Here is a 17,824-nt window from a genome sequence, read left to right as displayed (position 1 = left end):
GCGGACTCTCAACCACTGCGCCACCAGGGACGCCCCGTACTAGTTTCATTTTACGAATGGTCAAATGAGGCTCAGAAAGGTGAAGTGACTTTCCAAAAATCTCATATACTGAGCAACAGGATTAGTGCTCTAATCCAGGGAACTTTCTCCTATGTTAACCTCCTTGCCTGTGATCCGAACTTTGCTGTTACACTGGCAACAGTATAGAACAACAAGTGCCTGGAAACCAAGATACAGCCTTCTCTGTGTGCCACAAAGTTAAAAATTTTTTAAACTTTAAAAATTTAAAAACTTTTAAACAAAGTTAAAAAGTTTAAAACCCTTTGTTAAATTCCCTTCTTCATGTGCAACATTTGTTAAGCCTAGTACCCTTATCACCAAAAGCTCATTTGTGATGGGATTCCTGACAGAGCAGATATGCTATCTTTTCCGGTCCTGATCCAGTAATTCTGTTTCTTAGTCCCAGGAAGTGGGTATGGAACAGGGAGCCCGAGAGACACGAAATAGCAGTCTGGACTGATGCCTTTCCCCACTTTCCTCACATTCCACCTCTGCAGTAGCCATTTACTTCTCAACCACTCTTCTGAGGTGTGGCTATTTGGCAAAGCTGAAGGGCCTTTGCCTTCTGTTGGTTTGAAGCAACAAATTCTAGAATGGGTTACATAGCGAATAGTCTTTATTTCAGAGGAAATAGCCATGCCTCTGGGGCTCCAGGTATGAAGTTATGAAGAGTCAGATGTATGATCAGATTCTAAGAAAACTTTAAATGCTAGGTCATTTAAAATTTTGTCAGCAGGTGGCTCTTCTTTCCTTATTCACCAAATACATTCTCGCCAAAAAAAGAAATATTGTTTCTACTTCTTTGCTGCTATTGAGTTCCTCTGACTTCTTTAGTCACATCCAAACATTTCTCCTCAGTTCCCTTTTGCAGCGATTTAATTTACAATATGTTTATGCATTTTAATTTATTTATACTCTCCACAAAGGATTTGAAATTGCTTACAACATACAGTATGCCATAGTAAAATATGAGGAAAAGGAGAATATAAAATGCAATAAAGAATATATAATTCGATTCTGGGTTGCAGGTAGCTGGAGCAAATCAAAGAAAATATAAATATATGGTTTGCATTACCAGGTCTTTGGCTGAGTGGGCAGGGAGAGAGAATGACTTTTCTAGGATTTGAAATTAAAATGAAAGTTCTCACCTAGAGTTATTGGAGGCAAGTTTCTGTTTCTGTGTCCTTCTCATCTCTCTAAACTAATTTATAATAAGTTATTCATGGTCTGTAAAAACTAAGCAGTACTTTTACTACCCTGAAGTCTCAAGGCTGCATGATCAGCATTTCTCAACCTCTAAGCTTCAATTTTTTTCAAGATGCAGACTTCACCCATTCATTCATCCGACACAGATTGAGCTCTGACTGCCTACAGGGCGTTGTCCTGGGCCCTGGGAACAGAAGCATATCCATTAGGTAGGCTTGGGTGTGCTCAAAACACTTTATAAGATTTTCTTCTGTCAGAGAGCTTTTAAGTAGTGGGAGAAAGAAAAGCTACGTTTCTACTCATAAAAATTAGAGAGCTATGCCAGGCAGTGTTATAATCAAATGCTAAACCTGTGTGATTGATCTTAATAGGGCTCTAGGATTGTTCTATTTAAAAATAAATCGGTAAATTCCATGTCATTCAAGTTTCTAATAGAAAACTGACTAAAACCGAGGCTTCCACACAGTTTGTAAGAAATGGCTTGGTCTGCAACAGCTGGAGTAGGCGAGGGTAGGGGGCCGGGGTGAGAGGAGAGCCCAGGATGCTTGCCAGAAAAGAACCTGGGGGACCGGCGTCGCGGCCCGCCCACTGTTGTCTGGGGTTGAGACCAGGATTTGGGGCGGGGGGAGCGGGGGCGGGGCCAGGAGGGGGTTGGTGATGCTCCAAGGAGCCGGACCAGGAGTTGGGCTCCGAAACCCGGGGCTCGGCCCCCAGCGCCCGGGGGTGGCGGCGGCTGTGGCGCGCGTGGATTCTACAGCGGGCGGCGCGGAGGCGGGGCTGCGCGGAGGCGTCCGCCACCCTCAGCCCTCGGCCCTGCCGCGGGCGCCTCGCATGGCCAGCCCCGCGCGGGCCGGTTTCCCCGCGCGCAAGAACAGCCGCCTGGACGCGTTCCTGCGGAGGCATCTGCCGGCCCGAGGTCTACGACGCCATCCGCGCTTACGAGCCGTACATCGTGGTATCCGACACGGCGAAACACACCTTAAAGTACGTGGTGCTCAGTGACCAGCTCATCTACCTGACCGAGAACCCGCCCCAGTCCATCCGGCGAGTCGGGGCGCTCCGGGACACCGTGGCCATTGACCTGGTGAGGCGCGCGGGCGGGATCGCTAGAACCCCCCTTCTTGGGGCCCCCAATCCCTCCTGCACGCGGGAAGGAGTACCTTCCTCACCCTGCCCTGGACTCCAGTACTCTCTTTAACTTACACTCCCCTACCAGCAGCCACATAGGAAAACTGGATTGCAGTATGCACTCCGAATAAAGATGCTTTTACCGTTCTCATCTTGTGTACCGGTCATCCCCTGTCCCCTCAAAGACAGATCTGGAGAACATAATCCCCTATCAGAAGTACGCTTTGAGGTCATTCCTAAGTTCATTAAGCACCTAGCCTTGCCAAGCACTGTCTAGACACTGAGGATGCAAAAATGAAATAGGGCGCCCTCCCAGAAGCTGCTGTGGGAGAGACAGAAAGCCAACACCAGGACAAATAAATGCCATGTGATAAATGCTATTATGCCTTGTTTATTTTTTTATTTTTAGGGCTTAGAGCGTGTTAGGTGCTCAATATAAGTTAAGTGAATAAATGAATTAATGAATGAATGCATGCATGCATTAATGAGATGCACATGGCACGCCTGGTAATCTCAGGCGAGTCATTCATCCAAACTGGGCTCAGGCCATGTTGGGAAAACTTCCTGGAAGGAGTGTCATAAGAGCGGAGGCTTGAAGGAGATACAATCTGTCCCAGTTTTTAGTGTGCTGCTACTGTATCCCTTTCGTCCAGGAATAGATTTACCTTATAAACCAGCAACAGCTTGGAAGCAGTCTCTCTCCAATTACTGTTTTTCCCCCTTGACTCCCTTTGTCTGAGCTGCTCTCCAGGTGTGTTCTTCCTTTTTCCATTGGGGACAGGTGTCTAGCCTCGTTTTTCTCTCCTTTGCCCTAGTCTCTGTGTCCCTCAAGGGAGAGGTTGGCGAGACTCTTGATAGAGCTGTTTTGCCAAGAAAATCATAGCTTGTTTGGAACATGTCTGTAAGAAAATAATAAAATTAAATGAAAAGAGTAGGGCTTCCCTGGTGGTACAGTGGTTAAGAATCCACCTGCTAATGCAGGGGACATGGGTTTCAGCCCTGGTCTGGGAAGATCCCACATGCCACGGAGCAGCTAAGCCCATGCACCACAACTACTGAGCCTGTGCTCTAGAACCTGCGAGCCACAACTACTGAGCCCGCATGCCACAACTACTGAAGTTTGCACGCCTAGAGCCCGTGCTCTGCAACAAGCCACTGCAATGAGAAGCCTGCGCACTGCAACCAAGAGTAGCCCCCGCTCACCGCAACTAGAGAAAGCCTGCATGCAGCAATGAAGACCCAATGCAGCCAAAAATTTAAAAAATGAATAAAATAAATAAATTTTTTTTAAAAAAATAAATGAATGAAAAAAGTAAATGCTTTCTTTTTCTACTTAAAATACCGCCGTGGGCTGATATCACTATGCTAATTTCTTTGCTTTATTTGAGCCAAAGCTGGAAGTAAAACTGCCTTTTCCTCACTGCTACTGTTTGCATTCTCTTGAACTAAAATTTTTAAAAAATTAAATTTCTGACCAAATGTTTTAGAAAACATTAAACAAACACTCAACTTTTTCTAGCATCTGCAGTGTAAACATGTATTCTTTTAACTTAAAATAGTGATTTTAGGATATTGTTACTCTTCCCAAAAAGAGACAGTATGCATATTTCAGTAGTTGTTATATATATTTCTTTTTAAGCTGTCAGAATCTGCAAAGTACAGTAAAGCTCCTTAGGCCTCCCAAGCCAAGAATATTACAAAAAGGCATACCAAGTTGTTTAGTTTACAAGGTAAACTCTGTACTCGATGTACAGAGTTTACCTTTCAGGCATATAGAAGAATGTGTAATGTCTATAAAGGTGCTGAACAAATCTAAGATTTCAGCATTGTTGATAGATTGAATGTCCATCTTACACAATATAGTTTAACTTTGGTTAAAGTTGTGGTAGGCAGAATAATGGCTCCCAAAAGATATCTCCAGAACCTGTCCATATTTTACATTACATGGCAAAGGGGAATTACAGTTGCAGATAGAATTAAGGTTGCTAGCTAATCAGCTGACCTAAAATAGGGAGATTATCTTGGATTATCTGCATAGGGCAAATGTAATCACAAAATCCTTAAAAGTAGAAAAGGGAGGCAGAAGAAGAGTCAGCAGCAGAGTGATGCAGCATAAGAAAGACTACTGGTTTTGAAGTTGGAAGGGGGCCACGAACCAAGGAATGTGCACAGCCTCTAAAAGCTGGAAAAGGCACAGAAACAGGTTTTTCCCTAGAGCCTCCAGAAAGAATGCAGTCTTGATGATACCTTGGTTTTAGGCCAGTGAGACCCACTTCAGACTTCTGACTGTAAGAAAATAAGTTTGTGTTGTTTAATACCACCAAGTTTATGGTAATGTGTTACAACAGCAATAGGAATTCAATACAGAAGTGTTTTCTCTTATGTTTTTTTAAAACGGGTAATTGTTAAAAAAAAAGTGTATTGTTTCAGTGAGAAATAAGTATAATCACGCCAAGCACAAATGCCTTAATCTCTTTTTCTGGGTTTTTATTATAGTTATTGTTACATTTCAGTGGCTTGTACTAAGCTCCATAGGGTGTGTGAAAAATGGGTGTCCCCAGATTGCTTTATCTAGTGTCAGTTAATAACCAATTAATAACACTATGTTTGTCCTTGATACCACACAGAGAATTTTCCTGATTACTGTGTTATGTCATGTATAGTTGTCCTGCTATCTATTACATTGGATTACATTATCTCAGTGCCAGGCAGCTTTGTTTTTTAGAACTGGTTCCTCCTTTCTTGAAAGATAAACTGTTTAATCTCCTTTTCTACTAGGGTGCTGTCCTCTTTCTAAGGCTACCTCTTTAGACTTACTTTTCCGTTCTCAGAGGTCTTCTCATTTTACTGTGCAAGTTTGTCTCTTGTTATTTAACTTGGCTCAGTTGGCTCAGGTTCCCATTTGGCCTTTGTTTTTACTGTCCTGTCAATAAAGTCCCTAAGCAAAGCAGTCCTTTATGCCTCTGGGCCTCTACCCTTCTTGTTCCACATTTGGCCAGATTTCTCCACATAGTTCATGTCTCATATTCCAGTTACACTTATGATAAAATTTGCAAATATACAGATAAAATTCTGTTCTCTCCCCTAAGGAAAAAAAACTGAAAGAACAGCAACCAAACGTTAGACCCAGAGAATAGAAGTGAGATTTCTGTTCTAGCAAAGACAAGCTTCATGTGCACTTGGAGGTCTCAGTAGGTGATTTGTTTTGGTCTTTGTTTTTTCAAAACAAATTAATGTCAGTTTTATTTAAATAATGTAATGTAAGTTTTAAAATCATTTATATTTTAAAATTAATTATTTTAAAAGTTGATATATAATTGACTTATAACACTATGTTAGTTTCCAGCATACAGCATAGTGGTTTGATATTTCTATACATTACAAAGTGATCACCACCAGTAGGTGTTTGATATGGTTCATATCCTAAAAGAAAGGGTTTCCAAGGTTGTTTGGGCAGAGCTTTTGTGAAAGGCAGATGTTTTCTTCCAAAGTTACTTTTGAAAGCTCTAGAGTTCTGCCCTTGTCATGTGCATCACAATACTTTTCTTTAAGCCCTTCTAAGATTAGACACATTTTTCAAGTGTGAGAACCAACTGTCCTGAACAGTGATTTCCTACAGATTCACTCTCCTTCAATGCCATCCCATCACCTACAAAGAAAAAACACCTGTCAACTTCAGCAGCCCTTGTTTCTACTTCTTGCCTTTCTTTGTCCTTGTCCTTTCACCACTTTCCTCAGTGAATATCTCCTCTCCAGCCATCCTGGGGTCCATGTGGCTTCTTGAACAGGAAGCAAATGCACCTTTATAGCCGGGACTGTTTGCTTGCAGTGTTTGCTTCCTCCTCCTTCAAGGATGTTCAGAACGTCATATCTATAATCTTCTTCCTCCTCTTTCTCCTTTTAAAAATGTAAAAAATATTCTCGGCTCGAACAGAAACAGGTCACAGGCTGTGCCGAAGGGGCCACTGTAATTTGCTAACGGATTCCTGCTTTCCCCTTTCTGTATTCAGATCCTACCCAGTTTCCAGGCTAAGCCCAAGTTGTTCTTTCTCCAAATCACTTTTCCTTGACTGAGACCATGAAAGCAGGTCTTTTGGTCTGTTTTGTTCATTGCTCTATCTGGTTCCTAGAACATTGCCTGATACAGGTGAGATGGCCAATAAATATTTGTTAAATATTCAACATAATGTCTCTGTTTCTCAGTTTATTATCTGCAATATACATCGGGGCATTTAGTAATACATTTTTATTCAGCTTTTGCTTTCTACCTGTGTGGATTTGGTCAAGTTATTCAACCTCTACTCTGTGCTGCCATTTCTTCATCTGTGAAATGGAGATAACAGCACTTTCCTTATAGAGCTGTTGGGAGGATTAACATCATTAATAGATGAAACACACTTAAAATAGTACTTGGCACGTGGAAAGAGCTACATACATGTTTCATTGTTATCAATAACCTTTATTCACATATATTAAGTCAACTAAGGTTCATGAATCTGTAAGGCTGATATTATCTCTTTAGGAGATTTAGTAAATTTGGGAAAAAAATAACTGGATTTTGAGCATTGATTATGTTTTAGGTGTTTTATTTATTTATTTATTTAGGCTGCGCCAGCTCTTATTTGCGTCATGAGGGCTCTTAGTTGCAGCGTACATGCGGGATCTAGTTGCCCCACCAGGGATTGAACCCAGGCCCCCTGCGTTGGCAGCACGGAGTCTTACCCCCTGGGCCACCAGGGAAGTCCCTATATATTAGGTGTTTTAAAATCTCATTTATTCTTTTTGAAAATTTGTGCACTGGGTTTGTCAAGTTTAATATGTTCAAAAACAGAATTCTTGATCTCCACCCCCAAACGTGTTCCTCTCTTAGCTTTTCCTATTTTAGGAAGTAACATCATCTTCCATTATCTTTAATTCTATCTTTCTTTCACTCTCCTCATCCTACACATCAGTATGTCATCTTGACTTGTGTAGAAGAGGAAAACATTTTTCTCAGCCTTCTTAGGGACCCTGGCTAGGTCTGAAAATTTTATATGACATGGGAGCCTTTATAAGGAAATGAAATCTCAAAGAAGAAACAGTTAAACCTATGTGTGTTTAGTACTAGGTTTGATGAAGAATGGAGAGTCATAGAAAAATGTGATAGTTCAAGAAAGTTCAAAAAAGCTAAGGGTAATAGACTGGGGAAATTTTAGAAAGGACTGCTTGTTTGGATTCATCTTAGCATCCCTGTCGTGGAGATAAGGATGTTCCTTTCCTCTGGGTATAGGGAGGGCACCTCTCCCATGAGGGCCTTAAGACCTGATTCAAGGGAGGAGGGCTGGGGAAAGTCAGAAGGACTTTCCTGCATCTGTGTTTTCTTGAATTCCTTCAGCTCAAAGTATTCAGTATGCCAAGGCACCATATTTTGGGGTAGTGTGTCTGAACTCCATCATTTGTCTTCCAAAATATATCTGTGACCTTTCCCATTTTTCTTATTCCTTCTTCTAGCACCACTTGTCCAGTCCCTTATCTAGACTACTGAAATTGCCTCCAAACTGATTCCTCTCCACATAGCAGTTGGGATGATCCTTTTAAATAATAATTATAAATTAAATTATATCACTCTTCTGTTTCAAAGTCTGCATGAACTTGCAAACTCCTTATTACCTATAGGAGCCTCCATGGTTTGACCCCTCCATCTCTGACTTACCTCCTACCACTCTCCCCAGAGCTCTTTCTGCTCTTCTTTCTACCTCAGGGACTTTGCACCTGCCATCCTATCTGGAACACTTTTCCTCAGATCTTCAGAGGGTTGATTCCTTCTTGTCCATCATGTTTCTGAATTCAGCATCACCTCCACAGATATGCCTTCTGTGTTCACCCAATCTAAAGTACCATTCCCCCAACACACTTAGCACATCTCTTTGTTTCAAAACACTTACCACTATTTGCAGTATAAGATTAATGTGTTTAGTGATTTATTATTATCTATGTCCCACAGTTAATGTAAGCTCCATGAGAGCAGGCCCTTGTTTGTCTTTTCATCCCTGTATCACTGTGCGTTATATTCCCTGACACATAGCAGATAGTCAATAACTACTTGTAAAATTGGAAGAATGAATAAGTGAATAAATGGATGCTCAGATCCATCATACAGTTTACCTCTTAGAAAGGGACATGATATTTCCTCATTTCCAAATATTGAGGGACTTGGGAGACTGACAACTCATCACACTGGCCAGAGTTACATAGCCAGTTAGTGGCAGAGTCAGGAGTAAATTCTCACAGGTCTCCTGCTGCTCAGGTTCATCTCTCCTAATGCTTCTTTTGTGTTTGTATGGGATGATCCCTGTGTTGTTTATCTGTGTCATGCATTTTGAGAGATAGTGAGAGTTATATGAGACCGTGTTATGCATATTTCTTTTTATCTTGAGCTTTTTTCTGTCTATTTTGACTCACTTGTTGCATTTCAAAGATCTCACTGTGGGAGGAAGAAAGAAGTGGTAAACTCTTTATCAGTCATTGTGGCTGTTTCTTTTTTTTTAAATTTTTTAAAAAAATTAATTAATTTTATTTATTTTTGGCTGCCTTGGGTCTTCGTTGCTTCGAGCAGGCTTTCTCTAGTTGCGGTGAGCGGGGGCTACTCCTCTTTGTGATGCACAGGCTTCTCATTGCAGTGGCTTCTCTTGTTGCAGAGCCCAGGCTCTAGGCATTCGGGCTTCAGTAGTTGTGGCATGTGGGCTCAGTAGTTGCAGCATGCAGTCTCAGTAGTTGTGGCTCGTGGGGTCTAGAGCACAGGCTCAGTAGCTGTGGTGCACAGGCTTAGCTGCACTGTGGCATGTGGGATCTTCCCAGACCAGGGCTGAAACCCATGTCCCCTGAATTGGCAGGTGGATTCTTAACCATTGTGCCACCAGGGAAGCCCAGGTCAGTGCTTGTTTGAGTTTATTTATTTATTTATTTATTTATACAGTTTTTGGCTGCGTTGGGTCTTCATTGTGGCACGCAGGCTCTTTGTTGCAGCGCATGGGCTTCTCTCTAGTTGTGGCGTGCGGGTTTTTCTCTCTCTAGTTGTGGCGCGGGCTCCAGAGCATGTGGGCTCTGTAGTTTGCAGCACACGGACTCTCTAGTTGAGGTTCACGAGCTCAGTAGTTGTGGCGTGCGGGTTTAGTTGCTCCATGGCATGTGGGATCTTAGTTCCCTGACCAGGGATCGAACCTGTGTCCCCGGCGTTGGAAGGCAGATTCTTTACCACTGGACCACCACGGAAGTCCCAGTGCTTGTTTGATTTTAATAACCTTATTAACAGCCAGAGATTTTAATGAAAACCCTCGTGAAGAAGTGCAGGGGAGTAACTGGAAAGATTGTGAACCCCTGGATTTAGGAAAACTCCTGGTATTCATCTCTGTGAAACTTGGGCCTCCCACTACGAAGGGAACCACAAGTCCTGCCCTGATAATTGTCGTTTTATTATGGTTATTAACAGCATTCACTCTTCATTCAAAAATATTGGCTGGAAATATGTTCCTTAGAACGTGATTCACACCTAGATAAAAAGACGAAAAGTCACCTTTAGATTTTGTTTTTAGGGAGCTCAGTGTGTGATTTTCCTATTGTGCCCAAAGAGATCTAGAGGGTCTAGAGAGAAGGGGAAGATGAGGAGTCAGGGCTTCTGGCACTCACCTGGCTCAAGCAGAGCAGCCCTGCTTTTATGTTTCACACTTCCGGCCCTACCTAAACATTTCTAGTGGAGAAGTTTTAAAAACTCAAGGACGAATGGATAAAAATAGAATAGGATATATAGTACAACATTACACTGTTTACTTTCGTGGTCTTATTTTATATATGTATATGTGTATGAAATGTATATGTATATTAAGGAGCCCTTTAAGGTATCCATCCATATAATTGGGAGTTGGTGAAAAGCAGAGAAAAAGAGCATGGACTTGGGACTCAGTTAAGCCCAGATTTGCATCCTGGCTCTAACCTTTCCTGGCTGTGTGATTGTCTGCAAGTCACTTAACCTTTGTGAGCCTCAGTGTCCTCCATTACTAGCTTCACAGGGTTGTTGTGAAACCATGTGGCCAGGGTTGGGCACACAGCTGGAAAGCAGGCAGCTGTTAAGATCACACGCTTAGCACGGAAGGAGAAGGGAAGAGTGAGGACCAAGGTGGCTCCTGGATAGGCCCTTCCACTTCTGGCATCTAGGCAGTGTGGCTAGACCAGCCCATACCAGCCCGTTCACTCTTCACCAGACTTTACTCCAAGTCAGACTCAGCGTCTTGGAGTATTGAATAGCTACAAAGTGTGAGAAAACTGTCTACTGTTTGTACACTCTTGTGGACAAGCACCTTTCCACACTGACACTCTACAGCGTGGCAACTGTTTGTAGAAGCTGTTCTAATTGGCAAACCTGTTAAATCCTTGGTTGATCACCAGGTCTCTTGTCACACTAATTAGGATATCTAACTGGTGTTGGTTGCCTTAAGTGCATATTTATCCTTGTCCACAAGCATAATTATTATTGGCTTTTTTCCCCCAACATGTATAAGAAGATGAAAATACGCATTAAAGAAGCCAATTATAGGTAGAAGTTTTACGAAATTTGAATTCCTAGAAACTTTGCAAATGATGTTAAAAGCAGGGAAGGGTTTTTAAAAAACATCTTGTGTTCACGCACATACTCATAGAATAACACCTCTCCCCACCTCTTTACTTTTTTTTTTTTAACATCTTTATTGGAGTATAACTGCTTCACAATGGTGTGTTAGTTTCTGCTATATAACAAAGTGAATCAGCTACACATATACATACATCCCCATAACCCCCCATCTTTTGTCTCCCTCTCACCATCCCTATCCCACCCCTCATCTAGAGGGGTGTCCATCTAGGACACAAAGCACCGAGCTGGTCTCCCTGTGCTATGCGGCTGCTTCCCACTAGCTATCTATTTTACATTTGGTAGTGTATACATTGTCCATTCCACTCTCTCACTTCGTCCCAGCTTACCCTTTCCCCTCCCCATGCCCTCAAGTCCATTCTCTATGTCTGTGTCTTTATTCCTGTCCTGCCCCTAGGCTCTTCAGAACATTTTTTTTTTTAGATTCCATATATATGTGTTAGCACATGGTATTTGTTTTTCTCTTTCTGACTTACTTCACTCTGTATTGCAGTCTCTAGGTCCATCCACCTCACTACAAATAACTCAATTTTGTTCCTTTTTATGGCTGAGTAATATTCCATTGTATACATGTGCCACATCTTTATCCATTCATCTGTCAATGGACATGTAGGTTGCTTCCATATCCTGGCTATTGTAAATACAGCTGCAGTGAACATTGTGGTACATGTCTCTATTTGAATTATGCTTTTCTCAGGGTATATGCCCAGTAGTGGGATTGCTGGGTCATATGGTAGTTCTATTTTTAGTGTTTTAAGGAACCTCCATACTGTTCTCCATAGTGTCTGTATCAATTTACATTCCCACCAACAGTGCAAGAGGGTTCCCTTTTCTCCACACCCTCTCCAGCATTTACTGTTTGTAGATTTTTTGATAATGGCCATTCTGACCAGTGTGAGGTGATACCTCATTGTAGTTTTTTTTTTTTTTTTTTTTTTGCGGTATGCGGGCCTCTCACTGCTGTGGCCTCTCCCATTGCGGAGCACAGGCTCCGGACGTGCAGGCCTAGCGGCCATGGCTCACGGGCTTAGTTGCTCCGCGGCATGTGGGATCTTCCCGGACCAGGGCACGAACCCGTGTCTCCTGCATCGGCAGGCGGACTCTCAACCACTGCGCCACCAGGGAAGCCCCTCATTGTAGTTTTGATTTGCATTTCTCTAATGATTAGTGATGTTGAGCATCCTTTCATGTGTTTGTTCGCAATCTGTATATCTTCTTTGGATAAATGTCTATTTAGGTCTTCTGCCCATTTTTGGATTGGGTTGTTTGGTTTTTTGATAATTGAGTTGCATGAGCTGTTTGTATATTTTGGAGATTAATCCTTTGTCAGTTGCTTTGTTTGCAAATATTTCTCCCATTCTGAGGGTTGTCTTTTCATCTTGTTTAGGTTTCCTTTGCTGTGCAAAAGCTTTTAAGTTTCATTAGGTCCCATTTATTTATTTTTGTTTTTATTTCCATTTCTCTAGGAGGTGGGTCAAAAAGGATCTTGCTGTGATGTATGTCATAGAGTGTTCTGCCTATGTTTTCCTCTAAGAGTTTTATAGTGTCTGGACTTACATTTAGGTCTTTAATCCATTTTGAGTTTATTTTTGTGTATGGTGTTAGGGAGTGTTCTAATTTCATTCATTTACATGAAGCTGTCCAGTTTTCCCAGCACCACTTATTGAAGAGGCTGTCTTTTCTCCATTGTATATTCTTGCCTCCTTTATCAAAGATAAGGTGACCGTATGTGCGTGGGTTTATCTCTGGGCTTTCTATCCTGTTCCATTGATCTATATTTCCATTTTTGTGCCAGTACCATGCTGTCTTGATTACTATAACTTTGTAGTATAGTCTGAAGTCAGGGAGCCTGATTCCTCCAGCTTGGTTTTTCTTTCTCAAGATTGCTTTGGCTATTCAGGGTCTCTTGTGTCTCCATACAAATTGTGAAATTTTTTGTTCTAGTACTGTGAAAAATGCCACTGGTAATTTGTTAGGGATTGCATTGAATCTGTAGATTGTTTTGCGTAGTACTGGCATTTTCACAATGCTGATTCTTCCCATTCAAGAACATGGTATATCTCTCCATCTGTTTGTGTCATCTTTAATTTCTTTCAGCAGTGTCTTATAGTATTCTGTATACAGGTCTTTTGTCTCCTTAGGTAGGTTTATTCCTAGGTATTCTATTCTTTTTGTTGCAGTGGTAAATGGGAGTATTTCCTTAATTTCTCTTTCAGATTTTTCATCATTATTGTATAGGAATGCAAGTGATTTCTGTGCATTAATTTTGTATCCTGCTACCTTACCAAATTCATTGATTAGCTCTAGTAGTTTTCTGGTAGCATCTTTAGGATTCTTGATGTATAGTATCATGTCATCTGCAAACAGTGACAGTTTTACTTCTTTTCCAATTTGGATTCCTTTTATTTCTTTTTCTTCTCTGATTGCTGTGGCTAAAAATTCCAAAACTATGTTGAATAATAGTGGTGAGAATGGGCAACATTGTCTTGTTCCTAATCTTAGTGGAAATGATTGCAGTTTTTCACTGTTGAGAACGATGTAAGCTCCCACCTCTTTACTTTCACCTCCAAAGGTACCATCTGACACTTTGGCACAGGGATTTTTTTTTTTTTTTTTTGCTGTCTTGGGTCTTGGTTGCTGCGTGCGGGCTTTCTCTAGTTGAGGCGAGTGGGGCCTACTCTTTGTGGCAGTGCGCGAGCTTCTCATTGCAGTGGCTTCTCTTGTTGCTGAGCATGGGCTCTAGGTGTGCAAGCTTCAGTAGTTGCAGCACGTGGGCTCAGTAGTTGTGGCTGGAGGGCTCTAGAGAGCAGGCTCAGTAGTTGTGGTGAATGGGCTTAGTGCTCTGTGGCATGTGGGATCTCCCCGGCCCAGGGGTCCAATGGTGCAGGGATTTTTGAAAACAGGAAACTACCACTGTCCCAAAGAGTCATACATAGCACACATTAGAGTATAAAACACATTCCCCCTTTCCAGAAAGTCAACAGTGATGTGATCTGATTCCTGTTCATCTCCAAGCTGCTTGTTCCCTGGGTTAGGTATTGCTCTGTGCCTAGGATCCCAGTGGTTCGCCTCCTGGACATTCTGTAATATGTAATTCTGAAGCAAGAGATAGGCTCAAACCTGTCTGAGCGTCTATTTGACAATAGTCATTACTAGAGTCCTTCATGTTAATAATGATGATGTCAAGCCGCTCACATTAATTACTGAGTATTTAAATAAAGATAGTTATTAGAACCGACTCCAAACCTCTTGGGTGAAAGCCTAGGGAATATTTATGTCATGTGGCAAAGGTGCTCACACTCCAATCAACTAGATCATCTTAACAAAGGAAGCTCAAAATTGCAAATCATTTATAATAAAAATACTGAGTTTAATCACCACACTTTTAAGCAGGATTTCTAATTAGGCCCAACTTTTCTGGAGAAACAGTGAAAAAGAGGTTTTTCTCTATAGCATGCATGTGTACTTATATGGGCCACAGTTAGCACTTTGATATATATCCTTTGAATTGTACTTTTTATGTTTAGATGAAGGGAATGGTTAGTAAACTCTAAATGAACAGTGTTGATGGGAGCAGAGTGACAGTGGTGAACTGTATCAGCAGTAAAAGCTCTGGAATGAATTGGGTTATTAGCCCCTTAGTTTCAGGTACATTCTAGAACAGGACTATTCAATAGAACTTTCTCCAATGATGGAATTGTTCTATATCTAGTCTAATTATGTCTAAACAGTTGCCATGTGGCCACTGAGCACTTGAGATTACTAGTGCTACTAATTGAATTTTAATTTAATTTAATTTTTAATGTTAATAGCCAAGTTGGCTCATGGCTACCAACTTGATCACTGCAGCTCTAGAATCATGGAAAAGACCTTAAAGGCTTTAGTGGCATATTTTGAAACATTGGCATAAAGTGAAGTAGACTAATCCCCAAATCAGAATGAGACATAATAATTTAATGAAACATAAATTGAATCAAAGTTTTATATATGTGTACATATGTGTATGTGTATGTATATAACTTTTATTTTAAACCTAAAACCTAGACATTTTCAGAAACCAGTGATGTGGGGTAAAACTAAAACAACAAGGCACTGATGAGTCAGGTTTAGTGCATAACTTTTATCAATACTGAAGCTTGGTCTTCCCCACAGGAATAGGATTTGACAAACATAATCAGACCTCCTACAGTTGAGGTAGCAGGTGCATTCTTTTCGGAGTGTTGCTTCTAAAAGTGTTCCTTAGCTGACCAGCACCACTGAGCATGCCATCAGACACACATTGTGCTGAACGGCTGAAGGACTTCCTATTAAGCTACTGAAGAGGAGTGAAGACTACTGCATGCACATAAGAACACAAGGTCAGATCACTCTATTATCTGTATTCAGGCTCTCTTGTCATTATTGCCATTATAGCCTGCCAGGTTCTGGTCATTGGCATCCAGGAGACCAGACATCCCACCAAGTGTTGAAACTGAAATCTAGCCATACTTCATTTCTCAGTGGAGAACAGATAATCCTAAGTTTCTCCACCCCATTGTTACAAATTAGAATTTAAAGCTAACATAAGGAGAGGCAGGGACATTGACACTAAAGTTGTTTTGTCACAACATTTTAGTGACCTCACACAGAAAAAGAGAAAGTTCAAGTTTGGTTGTTGAACCTGGATGAAATCAGGTTTAAGAGATGACTTGAACCTAGGTACAGGCTGATCGTAGGTAATATCAGCTTCTTAATAAAGAAGTCCTGGACTTCCCTGGTGGCGCAGTGGTTAAGAATCCACCTGCCAATGCAAGGGACATGGGTTTGATCCCCGGTCTGGAAAGATCCCACATGCCGCAGAGCAACTAAGCCCATTTGCCACAACTACTGAGCCTGCATTCTAGAGCCTGCGAACCACAACTACTGAGCCCACCTGCCACAACTACTGAAGCCCATGCACCTAGAGCCCGTTCTCTGCAACAAGAGAAGCCACTGCATTGAGAAGCCTGTGCACCGCAATGAGGAGTAGCCCCGCTCACTGCAACTAGAGAAAGCCAGCACACAGCAACAAAGACCCAACGCAGACAAACATAAATAATAAATAAACAAATTTATTTTTAAAAACTCAAACAGTTATTAAAAAAAAAAGAAAATCCTGAATTTGAGCATATGTTTTAACATCAGAGCCAAAGTTCTTTTTGCCTATCATGTTAACCAGTTTATAATTTTGAATTTGCAAGTTTTTGTGAGGATTTATAGAGTCATCAGTTCAGTACAGTAACTCTATCTTCTTCATAAACTCAATCAAATCATGTATTTAATGACCAACTAACTTTTTTTTTTTTAAGTCAAAGAAGAGAATAATGGCCCTGCCTTTTGGAGAGCCAAAAAGCCTAAAAGTTTGAATGAATCCCTTTTCAGGTGAGATTGTTGTTTTATGTTTTTAACTTGCTGTCCAAAACTTATTTTACATTTCAATTGGCTTTTTAAAAAATTTATTTATTTTATTTATTTATTTTTGGCTGCTTTGGTTCTTTGTTGCTGTGCGTGGCTTTCTCTAGTTGTGGCGAGAAGGGACTACTCTTCATTGCAGTGCACAGGCTTCTCATTGTGGTGGCTGCTCTTGTTGTGGAGCATGGGCTCTAGACGTGCGGGCTTCAGTAGTTGTGGCACGCGGGCTCAGTAGTTGTGGCGCGTGGGACTAGTTGGTCCACAGCATGTGGGATCTTCCCGGATCAGGGCTGGAACTCGTGTCCCCTGCATTGGCAGGCGGATTCTTAACCACTGCTCCACCAGGGAAGCCCTCAACTGGCGTTTTAAAATGCTTTTTCTCTACTAATGTCTTTGAACTGAGTTCTGTTTATCTCATGTACATAATAATGAAGCAAGTATTTTATGAGATTTTCTTCTAAATTCAAATCCACTTAGTTATAAACTATAATTTTTCTCATTTAAATTGAATATACAGATGTCTCAATATAAATAAATGATTAAAATCAAATTCAAATCATTTATTGAACTCTGGTTCTGTGTAGTGGTATGTTGGGCCCTGTAATAGATACAAAGATGAGTAAGGCATAGTTCCTATCCTTGAGATGCTGATTCTCACCAGGACATATGACATTTGCATAAATAAAGATACTGCAAAGGGCTTCCCTGATGGCGCAGTGGTTGCGAATCCGCTTGCCGATGCAGGGTGCACGGGTTCGTGCCCTGGTCCGGGAGGATCCCACATGCCGCGGAGCGGCTGGGTCCGTGAGCCATGGCCACTGAGCCTGTGCGTCCGGAGCCTGTGCTCCGCAACAGGAGAGGCCACAACAGTGAGATGTCCGCGTACTGCCCCCCCACCCCCCAAAAAAGATACTGCAAAGTATGCATGCTAAGTGTCATAATTGAGTTTGAGCAAATTGTCAAAGATATTTAATGAGGGGAAAGGTTTTATTCGGTTGTGGGGAGAAGTCAAGATGCCAGATGACAGTCGGTGAAGGAATAGTACACATGGTGATAGAGATATTGCAGTTGGAGGGAACAGTAGAAGCTACGGTAGAGGCAGGAAAAAAATGGAACATGTATAAATTGAAAAAGGAGTGTCCTAAGCTGCATAACTCAAAGTATGATTCTATTACACACTTTAAGTATCTAGACATTAGAAGGAGGAGGGGAGCATAGGATTCTAAGAGCTCCGAGTCAGGGGATTATAGGCATGGCAAAAATTAAGGTGCATTGGGGCCCTGAAAATCAGGTCATGACATGGGGGAAACAGCCCCCAGGAAAACATTGCAAAATGTG

At 41.6% G+C, this 17,824-nt stretch overlaps 2 protein-coding genes across 2 annotated transcripts in view; one reads left to right on the top strand and one right to left on the bottom strand.

The window, feature by feature from the left end:
• Window positions 1-17,824, bottom strand: part of XPOT (exportin for tRNA) — a 154,353-nt gene that overhangs the window by 45,046 nt on the left and 91,483 nt on the right. The window lies entirely within an intron of this gene.
• C12H12orf56 (chromosome 12 C12orf56 homolog) overlaps window positions 2,098-17,824 on the top strand; it is a 73,761-nt gene continuing 58,034 nt past the window's right edge. Inside the window, 4 exon segments of the mRNA XM_067010623.1 lie at window positions 2,098-2,175; window positions 2,177-2,350; window positions 13,574-13,628; window positions 16,384-16,456. Coding sequence (XP_066866724.1) covers window positions 2,098-2,175; window positions 2,177-2,350; window positions 13,574-13,628; window positions 16,384-16,456 — 380 coding nt within the window.

This window comes from Kogia breviceps, chromosome 12 (assembly GCF_026419965.1).
Source record: "Kogia breviceps isolate mKogBre1 chromosome 12, mKogBre1 haplotype 1, whole genome shotgun sequence".
NCBI classification, from domain to species: domain Eukaryota; kingdom Metazoa; phylum Chordata; class Mammalia; order Artiodactyla; family Physeteridae; genus Kogia; species Kogia breviceps.
The sequence above is the reverse complement of the archived record's forward strand: the minus strand, read 5'-3'. Positions and strand labels throughout refer to the sequence as shown.